Source organism: Myodes glareolus, chromosome 14 (assembly GCF_982192425.1).
Source record: "Myodes glareolus chromosome 14, mMyoGla1.1, whole genome shotgun sequence".
Classification (NCBI taxonomy): Eukaryota; Metazoa; Chordata; class Mammalia; order Rodentia; family Cricetidae; genus Myodes; species Myodes glareolus.
The window spans coordinates 76418824-76443370 of NC_142039.1; the positions used below are offsets into that span (position 1 = coordinate 76418824).

At 43.2% G+C, this 24547-nt stretch overlaps 1 protein-coding gene across 1 annotated transcript in view; it reads right to left on the reverse strand.

Annotated features, from left to right (window-relative positions):
• The window catches only part of LOC125408961 (testin-2-like), a 48795-nt gene extending 25993 nt beyond the window's left edge, over positions 1-22802 (reverse strand). The window contains exons 1-3 of the mRNA XM_087896650.1: positions 22643-22802; positions 22189-22339; positions 21805-21927 (exon numbers count right to left, since the gene is read on the reverse strand). Of these exons, the coding sequence (XP_087752776.1) occupies positions 21805-21927; positions 22189-22275 (210 nt within the window). The 5' untranslated portion in view covers positions 22276-22339; positions 22643-22802. The remainder of the gene's footprint in view (positions 1-21804; positions 21928-22188; positions 22340-22642) is intronic.
• Positions 22803-24547: the final 1745 nt, after the last annotated feature.

Sequence of the window (24547 nt, forward strand, 5' to 3'; positions counted from 1 at the left end):
CTGAAGGTCATTGCCCACTTCATATCAGCTGGATGAACCCTATAAGCATTTATGTTAGAGGGGAACACAGAAACCATCACTCAGAACCTTTCCTTTCTCAGAGGTCCCTAACCAACCCTGGAACATTGTCCCTGACCACTGAGTCACAGGAACTCTCCCAAGTATGGATGTTCTGAGAGCAGACATCTTGGAGCCCACTCTCCCCTCTGCCCTACCTGCCAGTTCTCAAGAGGATGGGGTTCTGCTCCAGGCTGAGATCCCCTGTCAGCCACCTCACTATTTGATTTGGAAAGTGAAGTCTGGAGAGAGAGGAAGCTCTTCTTCATTGGTTTGGGCTTAAGGCATACTTACATTTTTGGTGGTTGTGTTATCTGCTGGTGGAGGTGAGGGTGAGTCTAGGGGGAGGAGGGGTAATAATAGGTTACCCTAATATAATGTGTGTGAGCCCCAGTCCACACACAAAGGCAAAGATCATGTCTGTTGTCCAAGTGGTGGAGCTGGGGGTCAGCCATGAAGGATCAACGCTTTCCAGAAGAGAGAGAACATTCTCCATCTGAATCGCACTGTTGCTCTCAGGTAACTGAACACTGAGAGTTCTTTCTGGGAGTCGGCAGCTGGGCCTAGGCCTGCATCACACAGCTCCTGTTTCCCTGTCACAAAGGGCTCCTGTGGGGGGCCAGCCTCGACAAAATTACCTTTCTTCCAGAGTGGATGCATGGGAATTTAGAAATATAGTAAGGAATATAAAGACGTGAACGAAAATAATAAAACGCAGAGACACATAGGATAGTATCGGGAGGGAATTTCAGTGAGTACCGAAAATCTGTCCATGTTTAATTTCCAACAGCTTAATATAACCCTGATTTTAAAAGGTAGGAGTAGAACAAAAGGACTGCATTAACATACAAATTGAAATTCAAGGGGTGTATTAGGTTGCTCATGCCTTTGAGTCTTGCCCTAGACTAAACACTGTAGGCAAACCACTCCCTGGGTGGAATCCCAAATTATTTCCATAAAGGGAACTGGAACTTAGTTGGATCCTTAGACTTTTGTTTTCAGTAGGAACTAACTACTTCCCTATTTCAGGAGCAGGAGGGCTGGCAACCAGCTACACCTGTTGACAACGGCCTTGAGAGAGCAGAACTCTGATTTACAGCTAGGTGGGACCTTTGTTTGAGTTAGAGGCACAATAATCTCAATGAACTAAAAACAAGTCCCAGACTCTCTGACTGGCCTCTTTGGGCCTCCACAGGCTCCTGAGTGTGGGGAAGGGCACTAGGGAGAGCTGACCAAACAATCACTCCCTGTCCGCTAGGCTTCACCGGGGCTCCATCTTCCACAGCCTTTTGTGTCTGTTTCCATTCCATCTGCACACTCCGTCAGAAATAGAGTCCTCCACGTCACCTCCAGTGACATACCTCCTCCAAAAGGCCCTGCCTCCTAATCCCTTCCAAAAGTTCTACTAACTGGAGACCAAGCACTCAAATATATGAGCCTATGGGGTTTATTCCCACCTGGAATTTCCATTCTCTGACCCTCCATAGGCTTGTAGCAAAGCAATGTCCTAAAGCAGATTTCACTTCATCAAAGTTCCAAAGTCCCCATAGTCTTTCATAGTCTTAACACTATTTTAAAATCCAAAATCTTTTCTGAGACTCATCAATCTCTTAACTGTAACCTAATGTAAAAGTAAAACTCAAATTGCCTGTTTTAGCACACGTCACAGAAAACATATTTCCATTCCTAAAGGGAGAAAAGAGGGTGTTGTGAGGACATGCTGGACCAAAGCAAGACCAAAACCCAGCAGCGCAAACTCCAAACTCTGAACCTCCATGTCTGGTATCAAAGGGCTCTTCAGCTCTCCAGTCTTCTCAGCCTGTTGCCTGCAGCACACTCCTCTTGGGCTGCGTCCTCTATTGTTAGCAGCTTTCCTTGGCAGGGATCCACGGCTCTGGCATCTCCAACATCTTGGGGCCACCAATGAAATCCCTCTATCTCCATTAAACTCTTTCTATGCAACACTGGCATTTTTTTTCTAAATGTTCTCTTTAGTAAAAAAAATCTCTCAATCTAAACTTATTTTTTTTAAAAAAAAATGAGACGAATAGAATTAATGTTCTTCCGACACTAAATCATTTTCAGAAATCTTGACTTTCTTTTTTTTTCAATCTTGGCTTTCAACTATGATTCCAAGAATTAATTTTGTGTTGAGATTAGATTCTTTGAAATTGACTTTTAATGAAAATAAAATATTCTTAAGAACACTTAACTTGCTTATCTCTCCTTACCCATAAAGAAACACATCCTTCTCTACAGCTTGCTCACATCACAAAGGGCAGCTGGAGCTGCAAGGTGCCGGGGATTGGATGGTCTGGCAGAGAATGCCAGAGCCAAGAGCTGAGTGAGCAGAGCCAGAAGGATCGCCCAAGAGCTCAGTTATGCCAGGTGGATGTGGGTGCCTGGCCACACCTATCCTCGGGCCGGTCATTTTGCTGTCTGTATAGATCTGGGGGACAGTGGTGGGGGAGAACGCTGGTGAGCATAGCAGACCATGAAAACTTAGTGGGCAGCATAGAGCTGGAAGTTATAGCTCTACAAAGGAAACTGAGTTTCTTACTAAAAATGAAGCATTAGGAGAGCCATGGTGAGACAGGGTGGCTTGGTTTAAAGACTACAAAGTGTTTTGTCTTTCCGTGAGCACAATCCCAGACTGTTTCGTACATTTATGGGAACGTGCTCATTCTAAACCCTTAAGTTGGCCTGGAGACCATGACGAGAGTAGTCTGGACCCTCTGAATGTGGCTGACAATTGGGGCAGACTGAGAAGTCAATGATAATGGCACTGGGATTTGTCTCTACTGCATGTACTGGCTTTTAGGGATCCTAGTCTATTTGGATGCACACCTTCCTAAACCTGGATGGAGTGGGGAGGGCCTTGGACTTCCCACAGGGCAGGGTACCCTGCCCTCTCTTAGGACTGGAGGCTGTGATGATGGAGTGGCTCCTAATCAAGACTCTGTCTCTTATTCAGCTGACACTGCCTTGTGTTTCAGCCATGATTCTGACCCAGCTTTGAGTGACACCTCCACTAATCTGAGGTGTGCCGCGCCTGTCACTAGTATCTCCCCATGCCAGCTCAGAAGAGCTGCACGGAGGCTTTCATGGCAGGTGTGCTGGCTGGCGACCTCCCAGTCCTGCCCAAGGGTTGTACAAGGTCCCCACAGCAGCTCCCCTTATCTTGATTGCTGCTCTCACTCCTGACTCTGATCTAGTTAGACTTTGATGAGAGTTACGTATTTTCTGCTAAACTGGTTATTTCGGTTTTTCAGAGTCAAGGAACATGAGGAGGACATTAGCATTAAACCAGATCCCTGGGTCCTGTCACAAAACATTTGGGATTAAGAAATTAACAATGGTCAGCACTAAGTGACTTGTTGTAGCAAAGAACTGTCAGGTTACGACAGTCCATAGTTGCTGGGGTCCCAGTAAAAGTAAGTGGAGGGGACCCACTGAAGGAAGTACCAGGTCAAAACCTTTCGCGGGAGAGAAACTAGAATTAAAGATATGCAAGGAAAACATCAGAACAGAGGTGGAAGGAAGACTACAGGGAAGAAGAACAGAACAGAGAAAGAACAGAGTAGGAACAGCAGGTGGAGGAAAACAAAATAAAGAATTAATTTTTAACCCAGATTAAGTCTCCTGTGTGTGTACATGCAGTTGCCCTGACTCCATGCCTCCTCTTCGGTACCTGACCTGCTGAGGGTGGTCCTCGCGGCAGTTATTACAAATTCACAAAGGACATAATGGGGGTATTGTAGTGGGGTTTGTTCAGAATCAGAAGAAAGTAGTCTTGTTCTGATTCCAGTACTGACCTAAAATCTCTACGTCTGCAAACAACTGCGCAATGATTTGTGTAAGAGATACAGGCATTGTTTCCTCATAGACGCACAGAACTTTCTGTTAACGTTAGGCAGTCTTCCTAGAGTCTGCCAATTGCCCAAATATTGCAAGATCTGCATATGAATATCATAAAAATGTTTAAGGAATTTAGGTTTTGGACCAAATAAAGGCCTCTTTCAGTCTTTTGAGAGAGCATTTGATCTCTGAGAGATTGAGTACTTTTGCTTCATCTTTTATATTAGAAGACCACACACCTTCTCCTTTGTCTCATCAGAGTGAGTCATTGGATGCTCTATGGTGAGTGAGGATGAATCCATCCTATCATTAGCGATTCAAGCAGACGTATCCATAGACCTTGGTCCTCTCCTTGTTCATGTGTAGACACCCAACAGCTACTGTAACAGAAGTGTTGCTCGGCTTACTTGGTTTTCCTCAGTTTCCACGTGAATTGTGGATCTCATGAGTGGTGCTGACCAAATACTCATGGGTGGTGAACACGAAACTGTTGCTGACAACAGCCTTGCAGAAATCATTTGGTTGAGTGGAAAGGAGCACAGTATTTCTACCGTGTGGTTTATTCAAGACAGGATGGATCCACTCAGCAGATGAATTCCTGCTCACCAGTTCTGGTGTCATTTATAGTCAGAACCCCAGTGGTTTCCTGAATGACTCTAGTGACCCTGCAGCCCACCTCCATGTGGCAGGTGCAAACATTTCCTTTGGTTCAGAAGTCAGCAAACCGGACCAAAATTATGCAGTGATTGTCAATGAAAGAAATCAAAAGATAATTTTTGGGTGTTTTGCTATTGTTTTGTTTTTGAGAGAGAGAAGGAGAGAAGGAGAGAGAGAGAGAAGGAGAGAAGGAGAGAGAGAGAGAGAGCTGGGTAGACTCTGGGAAGAGGTGGAAAAGAGAAGAATCTGATCAAAATATATTGTATGAAAAAATTTAAATAAGATAAGTTAGGCAGTGGTGGTGCAAGACTTTAATCCCGGCACTTGAGAGGCTGACACAGGCATATTTCCAAGTTCGAGGCCAGCCTGGTCTACAGAGAGAGTTCCAGGACAACCAGAGCTACATAGAGAAACCCTGCCTCAATATCTGCCCTGCCAAAGAAAACAGAAACCTCGCTAAGGGAATTTGAAAAGGTTAGTACCTGAGCGTATTGGTCTTGATGTAGAAAAAGACCAATAAACAACAGGAGTAAAAGGGTAGAATCTGAACCGAGTCAAGAAGGAATGCAAGGCAGGAACCTGTAGCCTAAATACTATGCACCATCCAGCTGTGCAATTAGCAGCTTTCAAACTGAGAGTGTTTCAAAGGAAAACCAGCGCCTGACCTTCTGCATGCTGTCATGACAATGAAACAGCATACTCTTTGGTCACAGGATACTAACAAAAGACAAGATGTGCACCATTGAGTGCTCGATTTTGACACCATTCTCCCCCTGCGTTTTGTATAAAGTTCATCAAGAAAACCCTGTGAAGTTGATCCTCTTTTAAAGACCCCTTCTCTACTCCCCTAGTGGGTTCTTTGCTCTGCAATGAAATTTCCTCTTCATTCATTACTTTGGACTCTTTCTTCCAAGTTTTGTTTTGTTTTGAGATTGTGTCAAGAAGCTGGAGACACTGGGTAGGTGGATGTCTGTACCTGCTCACTCTCTCTCTGAGGCCTCCCAGAATTGAGGACTACCACTAACACCATGGAAGAGTTAGAGTTGGCAGCTCATAGGGAATTGAGTCTTGCTCTTGAAAGAGATACCAGATTTTTGTTTGCTTTCCCTTTTTTAGTTAAAGTCTTTGCTTCTTGAGAATTTTGTACACAAGTACCATATTTACACCACTTATATTCCCCTTTTCCCTTCAACTCCTCTGTTATTTCCCTACTCCAGCTCCTATTCAGACAAATGGTCTATTCTTCATTAATCATCATTGATACACATATATACACACAATCTGGTAAATCCATGCAGTACTTCTCATAAATATATGTGCTTAGGTCTGACCACTTAGAATCTGAATAACCCATGGAGAGGATCGATTCTCCCTGTCAGTAGCCATTAACTGCCTGTAGCTTTTTATTTTGAGGTAGGGACTTGTGAGATTCCCCATCCTGGCTGACATGTCAACTCGTAATTGTCCAGGTCTTGCTTCTCAAAATACTTAAAGGAATAAAAGCAGCCTATTGGATACAGGTATCATAAAAATACATTAGAAAGTTTGGTTTCATGACCAATGAAATTCTTTCCATGTTTTTAGTGAGGGACCCAAAGAGACTCGACAGCTTTTGTATCACCTTCTACATGAGGATCATGTATGTCTCTGTTTCATAACATAGCTACCAGTGCTTCCTAGTGAGTGTAGCTATTCCACCTTGTGTGATACTAATTAGTTTTGCATTCACCGTCTCATTCTTTGGCTCTTTGCTCAGTGTTCACACGTAGAGCTTCAGTAGGCGACTCTATCTGTAGAACTCAGTGGCTAAATTGTGTTCTGTGAAATAACATAGACAGTATCACCCCATATCCAGTGCTTGCAAACACCCATTAAGGTGACCATGAGAACAATGTTGACTCATGGCCCCATACAGTTAATGAGTCCAGGTATGGCAGTTATATAACTTGGCTTCCCTGAAGAGATGATGCTTACCACTTCAACAGGGGATGTCCTGCTCATCAGATCTAGTCACTGTTATGAGTCAAAGTCCCCATGGTTTCTCTAAAGAAGACCTCTGTGGGATGAACCTCCACACACTGGAGAAATGTTGGTAGAGACTACCTGCTTGTTCCCAGCTGCCGAGACCCAAAATAATCACACAGACTATATTAATTAGAACACTGCTTGGCCAATAGTTTAAGTGTCTTTCTAGCTGGCTCTTATTTCTTAAATTAACCCATTTCTATTACTTTGTACATTACCCTGAGGCTTTTGGTTTACTGTTCACAGGCGTCTGTCTCCTTCAACAGCAGCTACATGGTGTCTCCCTTTGACTTTGTCTTCTTTCTCTCAGCATTCAGTTTAGTTTTCCCCTGCCTGGCTCTATTCTGCCCTGTCATAGGCTCAAGCAGCTTCTTTATTCATTAACCAATAACAGCAATATTCTTTTCAAGGGGCTGTGGAATTTTAGGAGTTGTATGGCATCTTGGGAGATGGTCCCATCATCTTCTGAGTTCTGGGTAAACTTGGAAGGTGAGGGGTAAAATGTTGGTTGTCTCCTGGCCCCTTGATCCTCTGGTCTTTGGCCTCCAAGGCTTGGTTGTGAGCTGAAACACACAGGTCAGTTTGTCCTGTTTGAATTGTGAGTATTGGCTTCCGAGTTTTACTGTATTGTCCTTTGGTATTGTTCACGTTTTTGTAATTCTAGACCACCTCAGGCTGATCCAATGCAGGAGCTGTCTGGCCAGAACTGGGCCTGTGAGTGTAGATACAGCACCGATGGGCAAACTTCCGTGGAGCACATCAAGCAAATCTGCTCTGGGAGATTCCTATAGGAACTAGGCCTGGGAATATGGGATAGTGTTGGTGGGCAAGGCTCTGGGAGCTCACCAGGCAAATACTCTGCACAAATTGACAATCAAGGTCTGGGAGTGCAGAGATTGCACTAGCAGGCTGGGTAAGTAGTCCTGAGATAACAATACAGAAATGAAATGTAAAACTGGGAGAGAGAGAGAGAGAGAGAGAGAGAGAGAGAGAGAGAGAGAGTCATATAAAGCTTGAACACGTTTCTCACTCTCACGCTGTGCTTCAGCCAGCCCTACGGACATTTATGCCTGCTGTGTTGCCTTCTTTCTAACAGCCTCAGTCCCAGCAAGACACAAATGATGCACAGTGGTAAGGAGCAATGCAGAACTAGGCTGGTGAAAACAGGACAAAATGGCTCTCACTACGCTCGCAGCCTAAAGTCTCCATTACTAAAAATAACTGTAATTGCTAATATAATAAATACGTTGTTTATGAAACACTCAAAAATTCCCACATATTAACCTCATATAGTCTCTCCTGGAGCCTTCCCTTTCCCTAAATCTTTAAAGATTTGAAGGTTACTCACTGAATATGGGTATCATAAAGCACTTTAGAAAATTTGGTTATGTGACTAATAAAATCATAATTGGGGACTTTGTTGACTGACCCTCTATATAATGGGTATCGGTGCTTCCTTGGTTCTGTTATCAGCAGATCTGACTCAGTCCCACAGCAGCCAGCAATGAAAGAAAGAAACAATAAAGCAGACGCCTCCATTAGGAAGTAAAAACAAATTCTTGAGAGAAGGTTAACACTGCGGTGCTGCTGGACCTGAAGCAGTAACTACAGGGAAACGGGGAGGAGAGAAAAGCTAGAAGGAAGGTGAAGCAGGGACTTGTGCTCCAAATAAAATACACTGTTTCAATGTGATGTCAGTCATAATCAAATTTGGCAGAAGTACATGAATGTATAAATATAGGTTAAGGTTTTCTGAATAGAACCACAACAGCACAGGAAGTAATCCCACAAATTAGCAAATAAATTGCAAATTAGTTACTAGGCATACATCATGTACCAGTATGGGATCACATAGACATAAGAAATGTAAATAAAACAATAATGACCAATGAGATGGAATCAATACAAAGTTTTATTTTTGTTTGTTTGTTTGTTTTTGTACAAGGTTTCTCTGTGTAACAGCCCTGACTGTAGACCAGGCTTGCCTAGAGACTCACAGAGATCCCCCTGCCTCTGCTTCCCAAGTGCTGGGATTAAAAACATGCGCCACCACCACCTGGTCAATAAGAAATTTTAAACAAAAAAACAGAGACAGAAACAGAAAACCAGAGATTCACCATGGTTATGTGGTCTCATTCCCTCCCCCTGCTGGCCATCCCCTTAATCTTTCTCGGATGACCCCTCTTCTTCCCCGTTACCCTTCCTTCTCCATTTTTGTGACACGATTCTTCTGCTCTATTTACCACTTTCCTTTAATGCTCTTCCTCTCTTAATTTCTGAAAACGGTGCCATCCCACTGCTGCAGGGAGTACTGGGGTCAGTGTAGGTACGATGATCTGCCTTGGGGATATCTCATGGCATCCCAAGTCCCAGCGTTTGCATGTCGAAGCACACCCTTTAGTGCACACATCTTCCTACTATGAATCTGTGGTAGTTTAGTCACTGATTTCTGTCAATCTTCTACAATCGCCTGTGTATACATGCTCTTTTCAATGGATTGCGTTTCAGTTGTCTAGGCGAGTTTCATGTCAACTTGACACAAACTAGAGTCATCCAAGTTGAGGGAGCCTCAGCTGAGAAAATGCCTCCTTAAGATAGAGCTGTAGACAACTCTGTAGGGCATTTTCTTAATTAGTGACTAATGTGGGAGGGCATAGCCCATTATGGGTGGGGCCACCCCCGGGTTGATGGTCCTGGGTTCTGGACAGAAATTGGTTGAGCAAGCCATGATGAGCAAGACAGTAGGCAGCACTCCTCTATGGTCTTAGAAGCTCCAGCCTCCAGGTTCCTACTAGGTTTGTGCCTTGACTTCCCTCAGTGGACTGTGAATCAGAATGCATAAGCCAACTAATCTCTCCTCAGGTTGCTTTTGGTTCGTGGTGTTATATCATTGCAAGAGAGGCCCTAACTAAGACAGTACTGTGAACCATACTTCACAAAGAGTGTGCTGTAAAATGCTGGGGAGCTGTGGCTAGAAAGCATAGTTTTGAATCTATACACCATTCTCACTTCTTTCTCTGCCTACAATCATAGTAGTTTCACCAAACAGGTGCTACAGAAGGAAAAAGGTAGAAGATTTTTTTAAAACAATTCTTCTGCTCAGGTTGTATTTTTTTGTTTACAAAAAAGGACAAAGAAATATTGCTAGATCATATAAATAATCTCAATTTTTATTTTCAATTCCGGAGGCCTTTTAGTTCTCAGTTTTCAATGAGGAATTGATACAGAATGACCCTTAAGGAAAAAGGGAAAGGAGCCTGATGTCACATGACCCTCTGTCTCTGAATACAGGACATTTCCACATCTCCCTGATGTCCATCAACCCTGAGGTGCCTGTCATATGCTCCTTCACTTCCAGCTTTGAGGACATAAATGAGGAGCCTAATCTCTAACTAAAGTGGGCAGCATCTCCAAGGGCAACCGAAAACAGAGCACTCTTACTTCTTTGATCTAAGGAAATCCAGTCTTTTCTTGCCAGAAGTTCCCTCATATTGAAAAAAAAAAACCTTTGTGGAATTCCAAAACAACACAAGACAATATAGTCCTTCATCGTAAATATTCCTGAAATCTTTCTCTTTGGTGGATGATTGGAGTTTGTGCTTCTTGCCACTGGAGAGTATAGTCTGGGTATGAGCACCCATATGGTTCTCACTGGAGAAACAAATTTAATAACCCCAAAGTCCTCTAACACAGAAAAAGGTTCTAGTTCTAGAAGACAGCATAAACATAAATTTATTTGAAGGTTGTTTCACTTTGTTTTCTATTCCTGTGATCAACAACTATGACCAAAATCAACTTAAAGAGAAAATAGTTAATTTTAGCTTCTAAGTAGTAGTCCATTACTGAGGGGAGCAAAAAACATGGAGGCTGGAACTATTGCAATTCCTTTAATTGTTTTATTAAAAAATAAAACTCAGGGATAAGTATTAGATAATAAACCTAAGAGATTCCCAGATTGACTGAAACACAATCCTCCCTGTCTCTACTTCTCCAATCAAAAGGGTCATACCACTCTTTAGCTCCTCCTCTTCCTTCCCTGTATGTCTTTATATCTCCGTTGAGTCCACCAGGAAACTCTTTGGTCCACCTGGTCAACTGAATATACGCTTTACTCTCCCAACCAAGGCCAGACTCTATCGGTGATCTTGGAGCAATCATCACAAACAGACATCCCTCAGCACTGCCCCTTTTTTGTCTAAATAAAAAAGAAGTGGTTTAATTTTAATATAGTAAAATTATATACAATAAGAACTATTATCAAGTGTTATCTAAATAGAAAGGAAAAGTATTAACTTTAGTAAGTTAAACTATGTACAATAAGAACAATCATCAAGTAAGAATTGGTTCTCAATGTCTAGTTTGTTTATATTTGGCAAATACAGAGAAAATATGCCATTATTTAGACTTTCTTGGTAAGTTCAAAGTTTTGTACCTAATTTGCTTTCTTTCGTGACTAAGGAAAACTGTAACTATAATTATCTAATCTTCAACTTCATCAAAGATCCAAGAAAGATATAATATTGCCTGAATAAACAGCAAGTGCAGAACAGCCACTTCCAAAACTATAAACTTGACAGAAACAGCTAGCTGCCTGGACAGTCACCCAAGTTTCCTCTGTAGCATTGTGGCACTCATCTTAAGACTACAGACTAGAATATCTGACAGACTTTTCAGTGAAGCAGGAATTTTGAAGGACTGTCCCACCTTGTCTTGAAAAAGCATGGCAATTGCTTTATTTTGTGTCCTGCTTGTCCACTTTGCACAGCATATTGCCAACAGTCAAGGAGAGGGGATTTTCTTTGTCCATTGGCACAAATGAAAGCAAACTCCATATGGAGGTTTTTCAATGCCCATTATTCTATTTTAGAGAAATAGGTCTTTTCATGACAATGAGACATGTGTGCTCCTGGCAGCTCCAATGTTATTAAACCATTAAAATGCCATAATGTGTAGGTCTCTGAAGTGCTTAAAGACCATCTATCCATTTAAAATATCTCTCTGATTTACCTTGAAACTATACCAAACATGATTATGTTTTATTGTTATAGATGACTACTAACTTGAATTCTTTTATTATCCTAAATAGTTTTCAATGACTAAAACTTTACATTACATTCATGAATGAGCTGCACAGATACAATACCTTAGACAAAAGATAGAAGCATATAATACAGCATAACAAAAGTAGTCATAACTTTTCTTCTTCTGTGGAGACGAAAGCACTTAAGAATGAACTAAAAAGTGTGATAACTTGTAATTACAAGTTTAGTAGGTTTTAAAAGAAAACCTCAAAGTAAGCAAGCTGTACATCTCAGTAGCTTCTTGAAGGTGTGAGAGAGTTAAGAGGACAGGAAGCCGTGGCACTTGCGTTAGGTTAGCATGGAGGTTAGCCACATGGTGGACAAGCAGCCTCAGATCAGGGAGGGGAGTTTTAAACAAAGAAAAAAACCAAAGTGTTAGTGACAGCATGCTTCAAACACAGGCAGAAAGGAGAAAAGGGCAAGTCATACTTCTCTGGGTGAATCAGAAAAGCAAAACCACTTAGGAGCTATTGCTTCGTGAGTCACTGTGATAAGGGGAGGGAATTCTGGAAAGGAGAGTGTGATCTCACTAAAAGGATAATTATTCCTCCTGTCTCTTTAGCTTATCTTACTGAGGATCTGCCTTCCGGAGTGTGAGGCCTGACTCCCTGCAAGGATGGTCTCTTAGACAGATATCTGAATAATCAGGGTCCATTCACATCAGAGGTCCTAGATCTGAAGAAAATAATTTTCTGCCAATGGACCTTGACTACTTCTGTAACAATACTTATTCTCTGATCATCTTTTTCACCATTTTTTAAATCATTCTCCTTTTTAAGTCTCTGACACAGAGCCAAACCATTGGCTATGGTCCACAAATTATAATAGAGTTGAACATCTGGTAATTCTTTTCAAGCAAAATATGTGGCCATGTGCCTTGCTCAGGGTTCTGACCATGTAAAGATGTCTGTTCACCAGGGCATTCATGGATGTCCCAGATAGGGGCTCTCATAATATAGATATGCCCTCTGTGTGGTTTTTGCTTAGTGTGAAGAACCATCAGTACCACACCCTGACCACTTTCTCAATCCTTCCTAGATTGTGTGAAGCCAAAGGTACATGTTTGGGCTAGAAAGGCATTGCTACAGATCTAAGAACCATAGGCTTTTGAACAATTTTTTTCTCACAAGTCGCTTGTTCCCTCAGGACGTTCTCAACAACATAGATCACAGCTATTAGATGACAGATTCCATCTACGAATGTCTAATTTCATGGTTTAGTGAGTCACATCAATCTCAACTCATGAAGTCTTGCTCAGATCACATGGTAACACTGAAGGTAACATGGTAACACACGGTAACTCAGAACACATTGGTGTTCCACTGTCAAGCCTTCAGTTCCCACGAGGGCCAGTAATAAACCCATAGCTATTTTTCAGAGGAGAGAAGTTGTCTAAAGGTGATCATCATCAGACCTTGTTCCAAATTCTCAAGGGCCTCTCCTGAAATTCGCTCATGGAGTCTGCCAAAATTCCAAACAGCATTCTTGGGTGCTGCTGAGACCAGAAGTCATATCAAGTTTGCTGGGTTGCATGAATCAAGTGAAAGAACATTCTACAGAGATGCCTGGACCATTGAAAACCCCTATTTTGTCCTGGCTCCACTCAAAGGCAGTGGCTTTAAGGTTCGCTTGCTATGTGGGTTAGAGTAACACACTCAAGTGAGGATTGTGCTGCTTTCAAAATCCAAACAGGCCACTGAGCTCTGTGTGTTTAGTCAGTGGGCTTCCCACCCAGCCACGTGCAAGCAACCCAAAGTAAACGGAGGGAGACTCTTACTGAAAAGAGCCACTGAGGCAGAAGAAATATTTGATAGAGAAAGTTAGTTTGCATGGCAGACAGGAGGTAAGAAAGTATATTGGGGGCGGTAGAAATGACAAAATTAGTTATGTATATACAAAACTATCAAAGAATAAAAAAACGGAACACGAACAGCTTTCTGTATGTCAAATACAAACTTCAAGAGAAAGAAGTCAAGAAAAAATTCAACTAAAATGTTTTTTAAAAAATCCCCAGAAATACACCTAACCAAGGTGGTAAAGGACCTCTGTAATGAGAACATTAAGATGACAGAGAAACAAGGGATGGAGAAGCTTGAAAATGGAAAGTTGACCCATGCTCATGGATTGATACGACAGTGCAAAAACTAGTAGAATATCAAAAGTTATGTAGCTAATGGCCTTTTTACTAAAATTTCAGTGTTCTTCTGAAAACCACAAACATCTTTAAAATTTATATGAGAACACAAAAGATATATTTTGCATCCTGACACAGGTATGAACTTCTTCCATGACAAGGCTGTGTTGGGTTATGATAGGGTCTCTTGCGTATGACCTACATGCCTGTGACCACAGACCGTGGTCTCTAGATGGCTTCTACAAGGCCACAGTGCAGCTAGAATACAGTTCTGATTTGTTCATGAGAAAAGAGATTCACGGCACAGGTGCAGTGCAGTGGAATAGCAGAGGTCCCTTCTCTCTCACCAAAGACAAACAATTTTCACTTGTCAAACCCAGGTGAATTAATATCATTGAGTTGTACAAAATTCCAAATAGACTTTCAGGTCATTGTTAAACAAGGGCATCCAAAACTCCGGAGACAGAGCTCAAGCAAAGGTGGGATACCGACTCCGTACTGAAAAGGGCCACAGACAACATCTCCCAGAACACAGTTTCCACAGTCAGGTGCACCATCAAACAGAATTATATCTTTTACCTGCATTAAAACTTACTGAACCAAAAGCCAGAAAGAAAGCAGAATACTACAGCTAAAACCAAGCTTTATTTTTAAGACATTACAGTGTATGCTCTTTTTATTAAAGCAAATTTAAAGATCCTTGTTAGAATAGATAACATAAAGGACTTCAGAGCACGCAATAAAATGTCAGTAAAGTTTTCGTAGTGTGAACACGACACAGAGTTCACACAACAGCGTGGACCTTAAAAGTCTTGAGTGTTGGATCCCTCACAGGACAGGCTGGCTAGTATAACGGAGGAGGTGCCCTCGCTGTTTCTTCTTTTAGCCTGCGCTAACCTTGTCACCATCACGAAGCGCACATGCAGCATGCATGTGCTTGGGGCAGCATGCTCCTGAGGCAGCACTGCAGGAATTTTTTCACTCAGGCTACCTTTGTGTTGCCATCCAAATCCCAGCTGCTACTCTGGCTGCAAGAAAAACACATTGCATGAACCAGAAAGAGTGCAGCAAAGTGGCTTTAGCACAGTATCTGCCTGGATCTTCGACCTTTCATGTTCACTATCCACGTTCAAACCAAACTCATAGAACATCTACAGTGAGCAAGAAGCAGAGGTTGTCGTCCATAATCAAATATCAATTCTAGCCACTCATTCAGAACTGTACACTTAGTCAAACAGGGAACGGGGTGTTTATCCACAGTTGACGTAAGTGAAGACCAGTTCTTTCTTGGCTTCCCAGTTGATGGCGACACTGACGTACCTGATCTCTCTCAAGTGACACATTGCTGTCCTCTGTCACATCCTCAAATGCAGGAATGTCACTCAAGAGACGGGTGTCTATTATCTCCTGGTCTTCCAATACTGAGTCTGAAGAGCAAGTCATCATTTCCCAGAATTCATCATTAGTCTCCATGGAAAAGCAAACAAAACATTGAAAACCAATGAAAGACTCCCGTGGGCGTCTTCCTTCGGGAGAGACCCCGTGCCCAGAGATCAGTCGAAAACACAGATGCAAGCAGCAAGAGGTTTATTGGATACGCAGATACCTGGGGCGACAGAGTCTCTCGGAGGACTTGCGCGCCCCCAGGTTGGGGGTGAGGGGTTCTTATAGGAGAGCAAAAGTGCGGGTACAGAAGCAAAAAAAGCGTGGTTACGGGGATTCATTTCATTGGTCAGTTCAAATAAGGCTAAGCTGAGTGGCACATTCTTGACCTTTTACCTAAATACCAAGGAGGGGGTTGTCCAGGAGCTTTCTGCTTTCCTTATCTCTTCCTGCCTTCCTAGCTGGAGACCCGATGGCCGATGGCCGGCTGTAAATATCCTGACTCACATCCTGTCACAGGACAAAAGGCCCCCTTCCCCTCCCTTACAGCAAGGGGCCTGAATTGTTTATTTCTAAGGCCCTGCATTCCAGCATCAAGAGTGGTATATATATATATATTTTTTTCCTTTACACCAACAGATACCAGAAAAGTGTGAAAAGAAAAACCACAGCATTAACAATCCACACGCCACTCACCAAGCCAGTGAGCTCACTCAGGCCCCTGCAGAAGCTGCTCTTCCCCTGCTCATAGTCTGCGTTGTGCTCCTCGACATTCTTCTTATTTTCTTCCCACACCATTCTTCTGTGTCCTTCTTCATCCCGGAAATCAATACAGCAGGTAACATCTCTTTTTTATTAACCCCCACACAAGCTGACCAAATGAAGTGTAGGACAGGTAAAGCGGATCTATGGAGAGGGACCTCAGGACACTACATCCTCCACACCCAGAGGATCAACGAGACTGACCACCTGGAGTGCATAACACCACTTTAGGCAATTCCTTGGCAACGGCTGGTCTCCGTGGCCACTTCCATGTCCATGAACTTCCTAGAGTTAAAATCATTCTCTCTGAGATCTTCCTGGACGGCCTTTATGTTACTAACCTGGCTGTAAATTTTTTCATATTTCCTCTTCCACACCTGCCATTCAGCATCTAAACTGGGATCAGCTGGTGAAGAAGCTGAAGCCATTTCCAAGCAAAGGATAGTTGGGAAAACAACAGGAGTCAGGTATCAAAAACCTAGAGAAAGAAGTGTAGGGTTAGCCATAGCAAAGCTATTGACATATTTATTTTTGCAGCATCAGTCAGCTCGATCTCGTGCCCTGTGCACCTTGGCTGGGGTCTGCTTTTTGACTGAAATTTGTCGTTACCAAGGTAGAGGCTGAGGCTAGGACTGCATTGTCCTTGGTTGTCTAGGAGCTGCTTAAATACAAAGGAGGCCCCCAGGGCTCAGGCTCAGTCCCGCCTCCAATCCAGTCCCCTCAAGGTGGTGGCTCTCTCTGCCTGGAGGCCTTGGACGCCACCTGGCATCACGTGTAAGCTCAATTAGTGTATCTGGGCCACAGAGTTAAACAATGTGGCTCAGGAGACAAACAGGACCCCAGGCCCAACCTCTGAGTTATAGGATGAGGCTTTTCTGAGAGTTCTAAGACTCAGAATATTCTGTTTGTTACAAAGAAAATCTTCAGGGACAGCAAAAGTCATGGCAGGATGACACCCATGGGGACAGCTAGTGTCCCACAGTCCTACTTCAGATTCTGTGTCTGCACGGAGAGCATGTGCTAGTCTAAGAATTGTGAAGGCGCTGCTGACAACAATCTGAAGAATCAAGGGTAGGTGTCTGTGTCTGCCTTGCCTGAAGCAGCCTCTGACAGATGGGAATGTGGTCAGAGCGGTCAGAGCGGATGAAGTACCCACCCCAAACCAGAGATGTTAGACACACTCGTCATTCATCCTGGCCATCAGTGCCTCAGTCCTGGAACTCTCATCGTACATAAGGATCATCTGAGTTGCCTGAACCAAGGAAGAGATGTGTATGAAAAGGCGTCCTACAGGGTTGGACTGGACACATGAAACTTGCTGTGTGGACGTCCCCATTACTCTGACTAGATAACTGGGCATGACTGCAAAGCAGATGTAGCAAACATCAGAAAAGAGGATACAGTGTGACTGAAAAATACAGAGAATGTAAATTACTGCATGTGAAGAGAGCTGGTGTGTTTCTATTTTAATATATCACAGAAAAAATATAAAAAAAGTGGATTCATGCCCGTTTTCATTTGAGTTTTCCGAAGTTTTATTCTTCACTTGTTAGACAGGTAATTGATAGTTAAGGATGTTTGTATGTTTGTTACAGGCAGAGCTGGATAGATACAGCCTTACAGCGTGTGTATGCTTCTTCCTCAGTCAGGGTGGATGCCAGTCTGCACAGCAAATTGAAATATACAGATAATAGGAACAAAGTTTAGCTTGACATTCCAAACAAAATGAAAGAAATCTTTACATGTTCGCAGTGTGCTTGGGGTTCGGGAAAGTAGTCATGGTTTAATCTTGGCTTAGTCTTCTGTAATGTGTTTGAAACGTAAATGATATTGAGAAAAGACCGGAGGGCTGCTCTCTTAGGCTGACTTTGCCATGGTTGCAGCAGGGCTTCTGGCAGCAGGAGCAAAGGGGTAAAGAAGATCAGATCTGTCCTTTTCACACCAGCGGTGGTGAGTATTTATGCTTAGCTAAATTATCGTTACCAGCTCCTTCTGTAGAGCTGGATTTGAAGAGAGTGCTTGAATTTGGTTTCATCAAGCAACGATTTAAAAAGTCTAGCTGGGTGTAGTTGGCTTTGCTGAAACCTGTGGTCTCCTAGAGTCTGTACACCTGTCCAGATCTTTCTGTGTCTTTGAGTCTCCATTGATACGTTCAGTGATATTCCAAAGGGCCCACCTTCACATGCTACTTGGTCTTTTTCATTTGCATAATTTAATATCTTGTATGTTTAGTGCTTTGGTTTTTATGTGTCTTGGAGGATTTATTTTCTGGTTCTGACTTTTTGGTGTTCTGTAAGGATCTTGTCCCTTGATCGGCACCTCCTTCATTGGGTTATGGGAATTTTCTTGGTTTTTATTGAAAACCTTCTCTGTGCTATTGACTTGAGTTTCTCCTCCCTCCTCCGTTTCCATTACTCATAGATTTAGTTTTTTTCTTTTTCATAGTTTGTCATATTTTCTGGATGGTTTTCTTGAGTGTGTTTAGATTTAACGTTTTCTTTGACTGAGTGTCCGTTTCTTCTACCTGGTCTTCACTGTTTGAGAGTCTCCCTTCCATGTCTTGTATTCTGTTTTGGGGACTTTTCTGAGTGTTTTGTTTGACTTGTTAAAGTTTTCATTTCCTGTTTTAGCTAATTTTGGGTTTTCCTTAGTGATTCTACTTCAACTTTCATGTCTTACACTGTTTTTTTGTTTTTGTTTTAACTGTGACAACACACTGTGTTGTTTTTGTTTGTTTGTTTGAATGCTTATTTTGTGTGCATGTGTTTTCACAGACCTCAGGGGCCTCTACTGGAGATCACATACTGGTCCTGCTACAGACTCCAGACAGCAATCCTATCTCTCACTGAGGACTCAGGTTGAATCAAGTATGTTGGGTAAATTGCTCACATGACAGAACATTCTACATAGCAGCAAGGACCTGTTGAGTAGCCTCAGCAGCAAGGACCTGTTGAGTAGCCTTATCTTATCCTGGGCGCACTCAAAGGCAGCAGCTTTAAAGTTCCTTAGCTATCTGGGTTAGAATAACACATTCAAGGGAGGAATGTAAAGCTTTCAAAATCTAAATAGACCTTTAAGCCCTGTGCAGCTCAGTCAGTAAAACTCCCACCCAGGCATGCACCCAAAGCATTCAACGACAATAACGACAACCACCACACCCACTTAAACAGTGCAGTAAGGATCCTTTTCAACACAAACCTCAAGACAACTAAGAAAATTGGTCATGAGACCCACAAAGATGGGAGATGCTCATCAGTAGGACTGACCAGAGTTCCACCTCTTTGAGCACCATCTTTCTTAGCACCAGAAGGCAACATGCAAGCTTCCAAATGACGGAAGCAAAAAACGGCCTTACTCAGCTATGACAGCTATGAACCCTAAAGATGTAGCAGTTGCGCACATATATTAGAGGTACCCAACTTCTTCCTAATTGAGTGTAAGATTCACTCAACAGGAAGGAATCTATGCTGGTATTGAAAACCTAGTCAACTGCCTAGGGCTAGTGGGGTCATGGATCTTTCAGGAGAATCAAAAATCACAATGTACTAAACCAGCATAATCTCTAGCCACATTTTAAATAATTCTCTTTATACCAAAAGATAAATGTATTTCTTCATCCACAATCAAGAAGACTTCTCTTTGTAAAAAACGAGACCTTATAGAGAACAACAACCAGCCAATGTGCAGGGTTTTGAAGCCCAGCCCAGCTGATACACTTACAAAACAATGCCCTCTTTTACGGCTCGGGGACCATTGCAAGAGAGCTGTCATAACTGGACACCCCTAGCAAGCTTGCCTTCTAAAGCTCCTACAAACGCTTGGTTACTTCTCATGCAGCAAATGCTCTGCTTTCTTATAACTATCCAAGAGTGTTTGTGAGCTTCATGGCTGAGACTTAAGATCACGGAAGTGAGAGTGGCTCCCTTCCAGACTCACATACATGCCTGTAACAATGGAAAGGCAGGGTGGGTTGGCTGTTCCAGCCTTTGGGAAACTACTCCCCAGGGAAATGTGTCCCCAGTATCAGTGCACAGAAGTGATGTATTGAAGACCCCAAAGTTCCCAGCTTTACCCCAGGGTAAACCTGAAAATCAGGTGGTGTAACTTGTGAGAATCCCAAAATTTGGTGAGTCATGGATTCTGAGAGACACTGAGGTGAGACACTTGCTCTCAGGTCAGAGACTCTGCAAACAGTTCTGGATGGGGCCTCGTGAAACTGTGAAGGTGAAATCTAACTTGCAGTGGAGTTTACAGGACGTGCTGAGGCTAGAACCACAGGATATCCACTAAAGAAAGCTGAACGTATCAAGAGCCAGCCCAAGAGAGGCTACAGGTTCTGCAGGAGCTGTAGCTGAGGTACTCAATTGTCTGTGTCAGCCGTGGGCCTATGGGGTGGTGCTTTATCTGATTGGTTATTGTCTTGCTTTGGACCTTTCATTCCTTGCTATGTCCCCATAATTGCATTTTGGAATGGAAATTTAAACTCTGTTCATTTGTCTGTTGGAAGTCTGTTATGAGCTGTTATTGTGTTAATTTTACATAAGGTAATCACAGTTAATGGACTTCATCAAGTCTAAGAAAAAAACTGGATATTGGAGATTCGAACCCTCCTGAAACTATGATGATTTCTGAGGTTAGACTGAATGCAATTGCAGCAAGAGACAGCCATGTATTGTTTTGCACCACTGGACTTTGTTGGGTTCTGAGAGTGTCACTTGAGCATTCACTACATTAGTTTGACCACAGCCTTTATTCTTTAGATGACTTGTACTTGGTCACAGCACAGTTAGAACAGGTCACTGATATGTTTTATAAAATGAAATTTGTGGCAGAGGTCAGGACAGTGGAACAGAAGGTACCTTCTCTGCTCTGAATTCATCCCTGTGGCCAATTATATTTGGTCAACTAAGGCAAATTAACACGTTGGAACCCCAGAAAATTCCTTGTTGACTTTCAGATCATTGCTGATCTGACCCTATGATGAGAGAACCATCCGTCTCCTAGAACACCATCCCACAGTCAGGTATATTTTCAAGCAGAAGGTTTTAATGATGTACAATATTACTGAAATAAAACCAGAAAGCAAGCATAATGCTACATTTAAAGTCAAGCTTTAATTTTAAGATATTGTTATAAAAAACATTTTATTAGCATGACTATGCCTGGTCATTCTTATCACAATGTTGCTATTAAATGAAGTCAGTGTTTTCTCCTGCAGGGCACATGCTGGACAATGTGATGGAGAGGACCCCTCCTGCTCCTCCTCTGAAGGTCCTTTCTCCTCAGCATCATCTTGGGCAGCACAAAGCTCCTGAGGCAATGAAAGAGTAAAGGAGTAAAGATTACCTCACACCTAGGCTATCTTATTGTTGTCAATCATCCCCTCTCCTTATTCTGACTGAAAGAAAAGTACTTATACCTGTGTTAGAAACACTACAGCACAGTGACTTTGTCAGAGCGCCTTCATGGTTGCCATGGTTTAATGCCCAACTATAGCACCCCAATTAAGAAGAAAATTAACATCATCCACACCCCAGTATAAACTCTCTCCACACTCTATAGAGCAGACCACTCAGTCAGCAGTGAAGTACCAGCTGTTTCCCAGCTGATGTCCGTGAGGGACGAGACACTGTCGTACCTAATCTGTCTCAGATGTCACTCAGTTGTTCTCTTCTAACGTCTCAGATTTAGGCAGATCTTGTGTAAACTTTGGCCTTCCACAGCAGCTTGTCCTGAATTCCTCGTTCGTCTCCATGGAAAAGCAAACGAAAATATTGAGAAACAGGAGACTAACCGTAAAGATCCGAAGTGAAGAAGCACAGAGCTGGTAACCCGTTTCTCACTCACCATGTCACTAAACTGGTTCAGGCCCATAGTGTAGCTGGTCTTGCCCTGTTCGTACTCTGCATTGTGTTTCTCGATGATTTTCTTATTTTCTTCCCACAGTGCCCTCCGGTGTCCTTCTTCATTCTGGAAACAAATTCAGCAGATGGTATTTTTTTTCTTATTAACCCCCACACAAGCTGACCAAATGGAGCGTAGTCAAGAGGAACCAGGGAGACGACAGCCAGCTATTGTCCACACCCAGAGGATTAGCCACAATGGCCACCTTAAGTCTTTCGCAAATCCTTAGTGGTGACTGGCCTCTGTGGCCGCGTTTATGTCTATAGACTCTCTACAGCAGGGGCCGCTCTTTCTGAAATCTCTCTGGACAGGGTGCATGTTACCAACCGGGCTGTAGGTTTTTTCAAATTTCTTCTTCCATTCCTCCCATTCAGCGTCCAAGCTGGGATCACGTGAATGAGCAGCTGAGGCCATTCTCAAGCAGGAAGACAGCACTGATCAGGTGAACAAGGATTTGCCCAATACCAAATGGTCAGCCCTAAAAACATTCACACAAGTAATTATGCATACTTATCAGGCTATATTTAGGAGTATGTGCCTATAGCCACATAGTTAAAATAAATGAAAAAAGAGGCCAGGTTTTAAAATGAATCAGGAAGGGTATTTCTGAGAGCATGAGGGAGGAAAAGGAGAGAGTAGCAATGATGTAATTCCACTAGTATCTTAAAACAACAAAACCAACCAACTAACCAACCAACCAAACAAACAAACAAGAAAATAAAGAGAAACAAAAGGCAGGAAAGACGAGAAGTTCCAGGTAACCAGAGCAAAGCCTCTGTACCTCGCTTGTCTCTGCAGGGCTGCAGCTTCTGTCAAAAACGTGGAAACCAGGACTGTGGTGTGCAGGCCTCCTAAGAGCTATTTATAGAAGAGTCCAGTGTTGCAAGAGCAGAGCAGGCCGTGGCTCCACCCTTCGCTTCCTGGAGCAAAGCCTACCCCCTTCCCTGAAGCCTCAGTGTGGTGCACTGGTGCAGTCCTAAACTAGCTTGACTAATGACTCATGCACACCAGGAAGGAAGTCACAACTCTGAAGACTAACCAGTCCCCATAACTGTGTCATAAAGGATGTGGCTTTTCTGCCAGTCCTAAGACTCACACATGTCCTGTTTTGTATAACTGAACGTCTTCAGAAACAGCAGAATTGTGGGGAGGAGACCCCACTGGGGACAGTTCGTGTGTGCCGCAGTCCTGCCTCAGGTTCTGTATCTGTATGGAGAACTGTGAAGGCGTTCAGACAGCACTTCTGAAACATCAACAGTGTGTATCTGCCTGTGATTTCCTTACCTGAAACTCAGTCCCTGACAGATAGGAGCGTCTGCAGAGGGGAGGAAATAACCAGGAGGAAACAGAGATGTTAGAGGTACTTTGTCATTCAGCCTGACCATTAGTTTCTCAGTCTAAGGCTCCATGGCTTTAGAAAAAGCATTGAAGTTGCTCAAATCAAAGAAGAGATACCTCATGTGCTCAAAAAGGTGACCTACAGGGTTTGCCTGGATACGTGAAACTTTACCATGACTCTGGACACGCAAAACTTTACCATGACTCTGGACACGCGAAACTTGCTGTGTGAGCTTCCCCATTTCTCTGGCTAACACAGCTGGCCACGTGGTTACAAAGCAGATGTAGCAAAAATCATAAAAGAGGATACAGTGTGACTGAAAAATACCGAGAATGTAAATTGCTGCATGGGAAGAGATCTGGTTCTATTCCTATTTTATATATTACAGGAAAATGTTAAAACAAAGTAGATTCGTGCCCATTTTCTTTGGGGTTTTATGAAGTTTTACTGTGTAATCGCCAGACAGATAATTGAAATGTCAGGATTTCATATGTTGGTTCCAGGCAGAATTGGTTAGATTCAGCCCAAGAGAATGTGTGTGCCTTCCCCTCAGTCAGGGTGGATTGCCATTGGCCACGTCAGAGGACCAGGGGATCGGCCCACCAGGAACTGAAACTGCTGGGTTAAACTCAGGTAAGCAAGGCATTGAAAGCCTTGGCTCAAGAATGTCTCTTGCCGGAGAAGTTCTATCCAGAGAGAACCTTCATATGGCGATGGATGGAGATAGAGACAGAGACACATATTGGAACACTGGACTTAACTCTCTAGGCCCAAATGAGAAGCAGAGGGAGGGAGATCGTGAGCAAGGAAAGCAAAATCAGAGGGGTCCTTCATCTGACGGTGGATGGAGATAGAGACGGAGACCCACATTGGAGCACTGGAAGTCAGGACCGCGAAGGGTGCGTTCACCCACTGATACAAGGGGACTGATCGAATGAGAGCTCACCAAGGCCAGCTGGACTGGGATTGAACGAGCATGAGATCAAACCAGACTCTCTGAATGTGGTTGACATGGGGGCTGACTGAGCCCCCAAGGTCCAAATGAATACTGAGAAGCCATTGACAATGGCACTGGGTCTTGTTTCGTCTGCATGGACTGGCTTTTTGGGATCCTGGCCTGTTTGGGTGCTCACCTTCCTGGACCTGGAGGGAGGGGGAAGGAACTTGGATTTCCTACAGGGCAGGAAACCCTGACTGCTCTGGGGAATGGTGAGGGAGGAGGAGAGGGAGTGGGGGGAGTGGGGGGAGCGGGAGGGTATTGGGAGGAGGGGAGGAAGTGGAAAGAGTGTTTTCGGATACTTGAATAAACAAGTCTAACGGAAAAAAAATAAAAAACCCACTGAGTTC